Source organism: Hypomesus transpacificus, chromosome 24 (genome assembly GCF_021917145.1).
Source record: "Hypomesus transpacificus isolate Combined female chromosome 24, fHypTra1, whole genome shotgun sequence".
Taxonomy (NCBI): Eukaryota; Metazoa; Chordata; class Actinopteri; order Osmeriformes; family Osmeridae; genus Hypomesus; species Hypomesus transpacificus.
Window position 1 is genome coordinate 3,407,968 of NC_061083.1, and position 11,451 is coordinate 3,419,418.

The 11,451-nt window shown below is 46.8% G+C and overlaps 1 protein-coding gene across 1 annotated transcript; it reads left to right on the forward strand.

The window, feature by feature from the left end:
* The first annotated feature begins 120 nt into the window (after positions 1–120).
* On the forward strand, positions 121–11,246 carry ift81 (intraflagellar transport 81 homolog). Its single transcript, XM_047048619.1, has 18 exons — positions 121–705; positions 923–1,026; positions 1,148–1,328; positions 1,419–1,508; positions 1,622–1,687; positions 1,979–2,089; positions 2,365–2,449; positions 2,995–3,158; positions 3,327–3,422; positions 4,017–4,163; positions 6,347–6,496; positions 7,711–7,839; positions 8,209–8,298; positions 8,904–8,990; positions 9,198–9,269; positions 9,383–9,468; positions 9,769–9,814; positions 10,204–11,246. The coding sequence occupies exons 1-18, from the start codon at positions 562–564 to the stop codon at positions 10,384–10,386; spliced, it is 2,031 nt and encodes a 676-aa protein (XP_046904575.1). The 5' UTR covers positions 121–561; the 3' UTR covers positions 10,387–11,246.
* The last annotated feature ends 205 nt before the right edge of the window (positions 11,247–11,451 follow it).

Below are 11,451 nucleotides of genomic sequence, written 5' to 3' on the forward strand. Positions count from 1 at the left end.
TTGTAAGAGTTCAGACCTGAGGAGGTTTGAGGTGGACTGCGTGCGCCTCACTGTGGTACCTGGTCGAATATGCGCAGCTGTTACTCCCCAAAGGCTCTCATGAACAAACAGGAAACTATTTCCTGTTAGCAACGGACGCTTGTGCCTTGTTACCAAGACGCAAAAGGGACCGTCTGTAAGATAAACAGCTAATGTTAGAGCCAACCCTTTGTCACTTTAAACTATTACTACTAGCTTATAAACAGTAGATTATTAAGATAGTTAAGAAGTTATAGATACGTTGTGACAGGTGTGGATGTAAATTTGCCAAGCTAGTGCTTCCTAACTTTTATTTTTTTTACGAAAGCTGCTTTAGCTAGCTCCTAGCCACACTAGCTAGATACATCGACAACGTCTAGCTATTCATTTCAACCTGCAAAGCTACGCTAGCTCACGCAAGACTAGCCCAAGAGAAGTTAGCATAACAAGAGTGTAGTTGGCTAGCTAGCTTTCAAGCTAACGGCAGGTATCGTTTGGTATCATTGGTTTGTCCCCTTCGTTGTCGCTGTCACAACCAAAAAAATGGGAGAACAGCTGAAATTTATCGTTGAGCACTTGAACAAAGAACCATTCAAGAAAAACTTTAATCTCATCACATTTGACTCAGTGGAGCCAATGCAACTGCTGCAGATCCTCAACGATGTTCTTGCAGAAATCGACCCCAAGGTGAGGGATCGTATTACATTAATCGTCGTTCTGTTTTGGCATCTTTGATGCAGGAGTGGTTGCAGACCGGGCCTTTCTAGCTACAAAACTATATTATTATTCCTCGAAGCATATCAAGCCAATCATGATACTGAGGGCTGTGTCAAATAAATGTTGGGCGATGTGTATAATGCGCACAATATGGAGACGCTTGATTAGTTTTCTTTTTTTCCCCTAGCAAGGAATTGATATCCGTGAAGAGTCGAATGAACAGACAGCAAAGAGAATGATTAATATACTGGGAATGCTTAAATACAAACCTCCAGGAAATGTGTCCGATCCGTGAGTACTTACCGACAAGTACACTCATTCACATCAATTAAGCTTCAATTCAATGTTGGACATTTTAATCCTTCAACTGTTTTGTCAATTCATTGTCTTCTGTTCTGTCATTTTGATGCAGGAGTAGTTTCAGGCAGGGCCTGGTCATCGGCAATAAACCAGTGATCCACCCTATCCTTTACTGGCTGCTGCAGAGGGTCACAGAGCTGAAGAAGAGGGCTTACCTGGCTCGCTTCCTGGTTAAACTGGAGGTGCCAGCGGAGTTTCTGCAGGATGATATTGTCACTGACACCTATACTCAGGTTTGTTCAACTGTTATGTGAAGCTTATATGTACATGATGATTTTATCCTGAGTGTTAAAAAGATGGATGTTATGTTTTGGCACTTTCAGTATGAAGAACTTGTCGAAGTGTTCAAGACCTACCACAAGGAGAGCGTGCAGCTGAAGATCTCTGGATTCTCCACAGCAGAGATCAGAAGGGTAGGGGCAGATACAAACGCTTAGGGAAATATAGAAGGAGGCGAAAAAAACAGGCTTGCGCAGTGTCTGCAGAGAGATCCCTGAACACTGTCGTGATCCTTCCTGCCCTGTAGGACATTGGTGCCATGGAGGAGGAGAAGGACCAGCTGATCAAGCGGGTGGAGAGGCTGAGGAAGAGGGTAAGACAGCCCGGTTGTACGTCTCTCCTCTGTCCTTAGTGCCCAGGACTATGGGATTCACTGAGGAATGAAAACATGGCATCTCATCCATGCTAACAGCTTCCCAGTGGGAACGAGACAGGCATCCGACAGGGTCAAGGGTTTCCTCTTTAGCCTGTCAGAGGTGTCATGGGGGTACTAAATTAGCAGGTCTTACTTTTAGACCCCAGTCACTGACTACTGTTGTTGTTGTGGACTCTGGGTGGTAAAACCTGACCCCAGACGTATCACGTTTCTCTCTGTGGACACTAGGTGGAGTCAGTGTCCAACCACCAGCGGATGTTGGAGCTGGCCAGACAACTTCGTGTGGAGAAGGAGAGAGAGGAGTCACTGGCTCAACAGAAACAGGATCAGAAGAACCAAGTAATTCAGTGGTTTTGCTGTATTCCTCTTTTGTCCATGATTCTACATAAAACCAATCAGAAGCCATGACACATTCATTTCAGAGACGAACAGCTTCATTTGTTTTGTGTTTGACGAGAGATTAATATGCAGTGAGCTATGAACATTGTTGTTTTCTGAAAGAATATTATCTATAATATATTAGCCCACAATAAGCACACACTTTGCACAGTGAAACACAACACAAACTCGACACAGATTTTTCCATGTTCTAATGGATCTTGTCATGTGACCAGCTCTTCCAGGCTGGACAAAGACTGCAGAGGTCTCAGCAGCAGCTAAAAAACCTGCGACAGACAGCGGCAGATGCCAAGCCAGAAAGTGAGTACGGCAGCCATGTTTCCCCTCCCGCTGCTGTCCCCCACAGCTGGGTGAGAAGGTCAAGGACACAACAGATCAAACTGCCGGCCTGTTAATTGATTCACATCTATTAAGGCCATATAATTACCCTGGACTTTGAAGTGCTCTATTATAGCTTGCCATGTGTGGATCTCTTTTTGCTTTAATCTGACAGTGGCTTCTTCTTCACAAACATACACGAGATTTACACATTAACAGTTTCTAAAATGATGTGTCAAAGTCAGACGGTGATGTCATCTGTCGCGACTTGGGGCGCAGGATTAACAGGCGACTGCCGTCTGTAATAATATTAGCGACAAACTGTTGAAGGCCACGCCAGTTAGTTGTTCCTTCTGATTCTAATGTCCAACAATGACCTTGCATAAAACAACATTGATCTGGATGTGATTTCAATCGTGAAAAAAAAAATTGCAGGTGCGTCAGAGACACACCGACCGTGTTTCAAAGCTGTCCCGGCTGATTTATCCGATCAAAAGGCGTAGCGGTAACTTCTGTCTTTGTTTCAGGTTTAATGAAGAGGCTTGAAGAGGAGATCAAGGTGAACGCCTACATGGTGTCTGACAAGGTCCCCAAGGAGCTGGAGGCCAAGAGGCGCATGGTGCAGTACCTCCAGAAGGTGGTGTCTGAGCCGGCCATGGGCCAGGCGGAGCTGCAGGAACTGGAGCACAAGGTGAGGCGTCTAGCCGGCCTCCTCAGCTGTGCGTCTGGGTCGGGTGCCGAGCCACGCCCATCACGACTGGGCCACAGTGAACCTGGTTGTGGTTGTGTGGATGGGAAGATGCGCTCTGACATCGTATTCCTAGAAACATCTGGTTTGTCTGTTCCCCGCCTACCCCAGATTCGAGAAACCAACGTCCAGATAAATCAGCTGATTGAGAAGAAAATGATGAGGAACGACCCCATGGATGACAAACTGTCACTCTTCAGACAACAGGTTACACTTGTATTCATACTTGATATTCACCTTCTTTAAGATTGTTACACCCTCAGTCTTGTACAAACCAGGCATTATGTGTGTGGGTCTTTGAACCTAGAAGGCTGGATTGATGTGATCTGGAAGATGTCAGGGGGTCACTGTGAGGCTCTTTGATGTCAGCATAATGATATCAAAGGGGTTTATATTGTGTTATCTTTCTCTCTTTGACCATCTTTTTTCTTTTGTCTCTAACATATCAAGATGAATTAGAGATTAAAGTCATCTGGATAGATCTAACACATCATTGTAATATTTCTAAGAATTCTATCAGATCTAACACGTAGTCATAATATTTCTATGAATTCTATCAGTTCTAACACATAGTTGTAATATTTCCAAGAATTCTATTAGATCAAACACATAATCGTCATATTTCTAAGAATTCTATCAGCCTTCCTCGGATGTACTAGTGTTCTGATCGTACTTCTTGAACTATCTTAAACCTCTTTGTTAAGTATCTGACTTAACTGCTAAGTGTTCACAAACAGACAAAGCATTACTTTACGATCCTACTGACACAAACAGCACGTGTGCGTGTTCTGACCCCTGTAGGCCTCCATCATCGTGCGTAAGAAGGAGGCGAAGGCGGAGGAGCTGCAGGAGGCGCGGGAGGAGCAGCTGGGAGCAGAGAGGGAGCTCGCCCAGAAGAACAGCCAGGCTCGAGACCTGGTCGGGGACGACGTGATCCGGGGAGACGAGGTACAGGGCCTGTCGGGTCTCCAAGCCTGAGCTCTCCAGTCAACACTGAAAACCTGTTTGGGGAGGGTGGGGGGGTTACAAGATCCTGTGTACCTTGAACACATCACTTTTGAAACCTCCTTTTTGCATCTGCCCCTTCTCGGCCTGTGTGGAATATCCTGTGGTTATGTCTCCTCGACTGTTTGATAAAGCTGAGCCGTCGTAGATTTGTGACCACAGTGAACACGAGAGGCTATTTTGGGTCTCATGTAAACAAAGAGAGGCTCACTGGCTAATGCAACTTATCCCTTTTCCCCTCACTCTCCCACATTCCCATGCTAGGCTATAAATAGACCCCAACAGTGAACTCCCCAGAACCTTGACAAACTTTCTGTTGCGTTTCCTCTCCCTCCCAAGCTCTCGCTTTAATGATCCGCTAAATCAATTTGGCCAAAACGCATAAACCGATGTAGGCGTAAATCCTTCATTGAAATTTAATTTACTTGAGGATGCGCCCCACACCTTGGAAAGAAAACAAAGTGGCTGATGTGATCGGCAATGACATTACCGGGAGCAAGATCACCCTGAGCGACGCACACAAAGAGGACTCTCAAATGTGAGTGCTTCTTTTGCACTAGTGACAGTGCCACTCGCCATCACTCAGTGTGTCACCGTGTAGGTTGTTGGGCGGAACGAACCTATGGTTGTAAATAGATCTATATGAGCGGGGGGGAGGGGGGGGGGGGTGCTGAGGGGAAGGGCCTCAGGCGGCGTCCGTATGCTTTGTCACAGTGTTTTATGGGCAGATGATGTACCACTCAAAGTGAAGCCTTCATGCTGTTTCCTGGAAAGGTACAGGAAAGGGGCAGTGACTTTCCTTGCTAGGGAGTTTCACGTGCCCCTTTAAGTGTGTGTGTTTGTCTGTGTGTGTGTGTTCCTATCACTTAAAAGGGGCTTTATAACTTTTATTCCAGAGACCTTTTTATCTTTTCGATACTGTATGCTGATGCTGTGAGACAAGTTGGGGGACGACAGAGGGTCTGTGTGTAGATTTGTGTCGTAAATGGAGAGGGGCGACTTGCACGTTATCAGTCTGGGCCTCATTTGGGGTCATTGGTCACGGTGGAAATGATCATCTTATCAGAGGTATTTTCCACTGTGCCAGTTAAGTGTCATCACATGTCACCCAACAACTGCTGGGGGGGCTCTCCGCAATCTCCCCATTTGCTCATCTTCAGTTACACGAGGGTGATTACTGTTCCACAACACTTTCAAATATATGTCAGGGTGGTCCAGTGTTCCGCCATTACTTTTCGAAAGTTGCCTTCAGTCTTAGGCCCAGATGCTGTTTGGTACATTTACATTTAGTCATTTAGCAGACGCTTTTATCCAGAGCGACTTACAGTAAGTACAGGGACATTCCCCCCGAGGCAAGTAGGGTGAAGTGCCTTGCCCAAGCACACAACACCATTTGACACGCCCAGGAATCGAACCAACAACCTTCTGATTAATAGTCCGACTCCCTAACCACTCAGCCGTCTGATCCCAATAAATCTGAGAAAGTTTACCCAAATGTACCCAGAGTGAACAGAGTTTACTTGGTGTTTGCGACCCTGAATAGATCAGAAGCATCTACAGTCCAATACCCGTCTCCAGCTCTGTGAGTCACTGTGAGTTGTTGTGTTGGATCAATTATCACCGGTTGTTTTGAGGACAGTGTCAATGACAAGGGAACGCTATGCAACATTATACTGCAATGCTAATTCCCCCTCAACCTTGTCTGCCCTTGATGTCCTAAAATGCTTAAACAACAAACCCTCCCACACAAGCCCCCCCATGCTTTCAATGAGGAGCAGCACATATCTGGGGTCGTTCCTTATTGCATCCTCTGTACCTTGTGGAGGAGTGCGATTCATGGACTGGTTGCTGTTCACACAGTCAGTGTTCTTTGGCAGATTGAAAGGTTTTCTGTGTGCATCTGGCTTTATACCAGAGGATCATGTTACCACAGAGATGTCTAGGAAAGCACCTCGCGCCCTGCTATGGGCCCTTCTATTTGACAAAAGCTTTTTCTCCTCTCATCTTCTCTCTCTCTCTCTCTCTCTCTCTCTCTCTCTCTCTCTCTCTCTCTCTCTCTCTCTCTCTCTCTCTCTCTCTCTCTCTCTCTCTCTCTTTCTCTTCCTCTCTTTCTCTCTCTCTCTTAGTTTAAGCGTTTCCTTGCTAAGCTGCGCAGCAAGGGTACGGTGTACAAGAAGAAACGTCAGGAGATCGCGGAGATGAAAGCCGAGTTCGGAGTCCTGCAGCGTACCGAGGAGGTCCTCAGGCAGCGACACGAGGCGGGGCAGCAGCAACTGGTAACGCCACTCATCCCCCCCCCCCCCCCCCCCCCCCCCCGTCGTCCTCCTTCCTGTTCACCTCGAACCCTTCCCAGTCTGCACTTTTTAACACCGCCCCCCCCACCATGTAGTTCTGTTCGCCTGCCATTCTGTTGTGTTCTCGTTTGTGCACGGTTCGTTAGCTCGTTATTTGTTGCCGTCCCCCCCTTCTTCACCTCTGCTTCTAAGCTGGTGTTTTCGGATCACTGAATGCTTTCCCCTCTCGCTGCGTGTCTGCCGACGGCTGAGCCGATATCTCCCTGACACCTGCTTTCCCCCTTCTCCTCCCCCTCCTCCCCCTCCTCCCCCCTCCTCCCCCTCCTCCCCCTCCTCACCCCTCCTCACCCCTCCTCCCCCTCCTCACCCCTCCTCCCCCTCCTCACCCCTCCTCCCCCTCCTCACCCCTCCTCCCCCTCCTCCCCCTCCCGGGTCCTTCCACATCGATGGCACCTCCCGCATAGAAACGGTCAAATAATCCGTTTAGCAACGGCACATCTTCAATGGCGGATTCAAATGGAAACCTCAGCAGCGGGGGGCAATACATTGTGTCTTCAAGCTCCAACAGCACATTCAATATACCACTCAGACCCATGTAAATGACCATACATCCATTCACCCATGTGGGATTAAAAGCCAATTTAGGAGGTGAATCCTCACTGCACAGCAGGGTTAGGCTCCAGCGTTAGGATCTCTCTACTCAGGGGACAAAGTGGCCTCTAGTCCCCGGCGTCAAGCTGGGCCCTGCCTGTCTGTGTGGACACAACCCTCTGCTGTGTCCCTGACACTGCAGCTGTGGCAGCAGGGGTTGATTCAGGACGAGGCCCCATGCTTCGCACGCCGTCAGTGGTCCAGAGACACAGACTGTAGCTTCCTCAGTTATGGTGGTTAGAGTAATTTTAACAAATGTTTTAACAAAAGAGAGGTGAGTAACGATGTTTACTCTGTGAAAATGTTTTGCTGTGTATTTACGACAAACTTTTATATAAATCTTACCCTGGTAGGTTGAGTTGATAGGGGTTGTGGTCATTATTAATGTAGCAAGATGAAATAGACATGAAGACAGCACATTCTTTTTTGGGGGGGTTCAATATTATGAGCTCTTTGGGCCGCTTCCAATATTTTTGTTCTCACTGGTGACTGCTAGTTGTTTGAAACCACATGGCCTGTCATGTTCCCCTTGATTGTGTTTGTAGCAATCTGTGGAGGCTCAAAAGGGGATCTCGGGCTACAGCGACACCAAGGACGAGCTGGAGAGGGTATCGGCCATCAAGAGCGAGCTGGATGAGATGAAGGGCCGCACGCTGGATGACATGTCTGAAATGGTGACTGAAGCTAGGCATCGGGGAGTCTGAATAACGTCATTCAGCCTCAGTGACAGGACCTGCCCCAGTCCCTCTATGATTATGCAGGGCATGATATGAAAAGCGCCTTGCCTAACATGATCCCTCTAACTATTCACTCAATCTTGATAGCGGTTACATTCCACTCATGCTCAACTTGCTTCGTTTTTACTGGCAAGTCAGAGAAAGATGAATGATATAATTATAGAATACCAATCCGATAGTCAACCTGGTTTATCAATCTATCATCACTGGCTTAAATCGAGCTAATGGCAGCCAATTGGGCCCTGTTACAAGAGGTTTCAATGTTATCCGAAGGGGTGGTCGTTTCTAACCTTTTCCTTGTTTCAGGTGAAGAAGCTCAACTCTGTGATCGTGGAGAAGAAGTCTGCCCTGGCGCCTGTCATCAAGGAGCTGCGGCCCCTCAGACAGGAGTGTCAGGTGAACCTCTCGCTCCGCTGAGCCCTCTTGTCTTATCACAAGCAGAATGTGATGAGACAGACAAGTCTGACAAAGGAAGGGGATTTCCCTGATGCTGCACAAACAACTGGCGCTGACTTCGTTCGTATGTTTTTTTTTTTTGTGATCATGACGACAAGCTATTAAACATAATTTACACCTCGTCTGTATGTGGGGGGGGAAGGCCCCCGCATCCCTCAGGTGCAAGGGGGATCAGATTTTCCAACATGTGCTCCCAGAGTTTTTATCGCACATGGCTACCTATCTAATAATGATAAGGTCCTACGTCAGGAATACAGAAATAGACTTGAGCTAAAGCTAGGCTTAAGTCAAACTGCGGAAATATGCACGCATTGAATGCTGTTGTTGCTACAGGGTTTGCGTTATGTACATTTTTCGGAGAAGTGCGCGAGAGGAAAGTTCTCAGTGGTATAAAGACATTTAAAAAAAGTGTCCGTCTACATTAAATCGCATGACTCTTTCCAAAACACAATTGTTTCCATCATGCTTCTATTACTTTTCCTGTCTATCATTAGCTGTGCCGGTCTCTGTATGACTGACATGATGGGGTGTTGCGATCCTAACAGGAGCTCACCCAGGAGTATGAGGAGAAGAAAGCGCAGTATGACAGCTGTTCTGCAGGCCTGGAGAGTAACCGCTCCAAACTGGAACAGGTACTCCTAACTCCTCACCCTCAAACAACTGCCTTACATCATTGCTTTCCCACCCTGGTTTCATTTGACTGTGCTCCCAAATCAAGTTTAAACATGTTGCGGTGGCTCAGGTTCCCTTTGCACAATAGCATTGAGGGAGTGTGCCATCCGTATGCCATGTACAATATGAATGGTGTGTCCCGTGTGTGTTCACCACCGCCGATGCAGGACGTGCGTGCACTGAGGGAGGAGAACGCGCAGGAGGAAAACCGATACCACTACATCAACTGCATGAAAGAGGTAAGGAGCTTGGGTTGCAAGCACCTGCGCTCTGACCGCACACCAGACTGTGAGTGCAAGCCCCTCCCCCTGACCCACTCCCTCTCTCTCTCTGCGCTTCCTGTACTCCGCAGATCATTGAGATGCAGAGGCAGCGGGCCGTGGACGAGATGAAGGCCTACGTGTCTCCTGACCCCCAGGAGCGGAGGAAGGCCATCAGGTAAAAGTGTTGCTGCCTGCTGCGGGAGGGGGGGGGGGGGGGGATTCTGCTAACGCTGCTGTTAGCGCACAGCTCCCCTGTACCCTGTACCCCGCTGAAGGCCAAATCACACTCACCTCAGAGGCTCTCTTTACTGCGCACTATGCCAAATCTCTCCTCATTTAGTTAAACTCCTATATATATCCGTGTTTTACCTAATAAACACTTAAGGTGAGTAATGATGCTGTTTGCTGTCAAAGTCACCTAATGAACAACACAATGCCAAAAACTTAAAAGTCTGACTTTTGTTTATTTGAATAGGGAACAGTATATGAAGAACATAGGGGAGCAGGAGTCCCTCGGCAAGGTGAGTGTGGCTCTGCTCCAGCCGTCGCGCTGCACCGGCCTCTGAAATGGATGCCCGTGTAAACACAGGGTCCGTTCTTTGGGCTCCTTTGCTGCTGACGCTGTTGAGAGCAGGTGCCGGGTTTCATGCAGTCCTCTGACCGCCTCAGCCTTTTAGAGGATGACTCGACGCCACGAGGCGCTGCTTCTTTCTAAGCGTTTTCTCTGTGATTGCAAACGGCAGTCGTTAATGCAATTTTGACCTCTCAACAAATCTATACTCGGATGTGTTTAAACACCTCCCTGTGTTTGATGAAAAAATGAAACGGCAAATGCCCACGTTTAATGACCTTACTGGCAAAAAGTGTTTAACCCGCGTCGAACCCCGTTTTTTTTCCTTCTATATCACAGAAGCTACGCGAGAGTCAGAAGGCTGTGCGGGAGAGCCACGGCCCCAACATGAAGCAGGTGAAGATGTGGCGCGACCTGGAGCAGCTGATGGAGTGTAAGCGCCAGTGCTTCTTCAGGGCCCAGAGCCAGGCCTCCATAGGTCAGGTGATCCAGGAGGGGGGAGAGGATAGGCTGGTGCTGTGAGGGGACCGTATAGGTTGTATCAACTCTTTTGGTACTAGTAGTATCAAGACCCTGACCTAGAACAAGCCACGGAGCTCTCAATCATTTGTTTTATTTAAAAATGATTTAATTAGTCCGTTAGCGTTTTGATATTGACGTAAGCAGTGGGGATCTTGGTGAAAATATTCTCCCTGCAGAATCTTACTGTAAGTTTTGGTTCAATTACAAAGAATCTTCATCTCTGACTGAGTCATATGATTGAGTGGAGCTCCCTGGTTTGAAAATGGAGATAACACATGATTCTGAGAGAGCCAATGGGTTAAGAAGATTATATTTCCCTTGCACCCTGGCTTCAAACAAATTCACAGCCTCAATTTGAACACATCTTTAAGAATACAGCTGCTAACAATGTGTCTAAAGATAACAGAGTACAAAGTGTTGCACTTAGGAAGAGGCTGCAGTGTGCTATATTGGGAATCAACAGATATGACCTTGGCAGCAAAGCTGGCCAATTTTGGAATTCTACAGGACCTCTGTCGTATCAAAGCAGCCAGGGCAGTAAACTCATCAAACATCTTTTTTTTTGGTCTGGCATAGTGTACCATTTATTGGTAAATTTCATTGTCTATATTTAAATGTTACGCTCCTACTTTTCAACAGCATGAGAGGACTATTTTTTAGATCTGTTCGATTTCCTTATTTGGACCTATGAATTTTGGAAAGTTGTAATGTATTTTTTCAACAAACAAAAGCTATATTAGTACAAAAATGAAATTGACCCACAAGTTTATTAATGTAGAAGAAGACTTCCATGCCTATTTTTTGCCTATCTAGCAATTATAATTACGTGCGTTGTTTCCACCTACATATTAAACTAAAGGTGACCGTACAATCTGTCTGAACTTGTATTTATTTGGTTGTGTCATATTTTGGTATTTGCTTTGCATACAATTGGAAAGGTACATGCAATCCCTTCCATTCATTTGAAATGCCTTTGAACATTTTCATAATCATAACCATTATCGTCTTCACAAGTGCCAGGTTCCCATTCGTCAGGTAAATATTTGTGCTTCAGGAGAGGAGCAC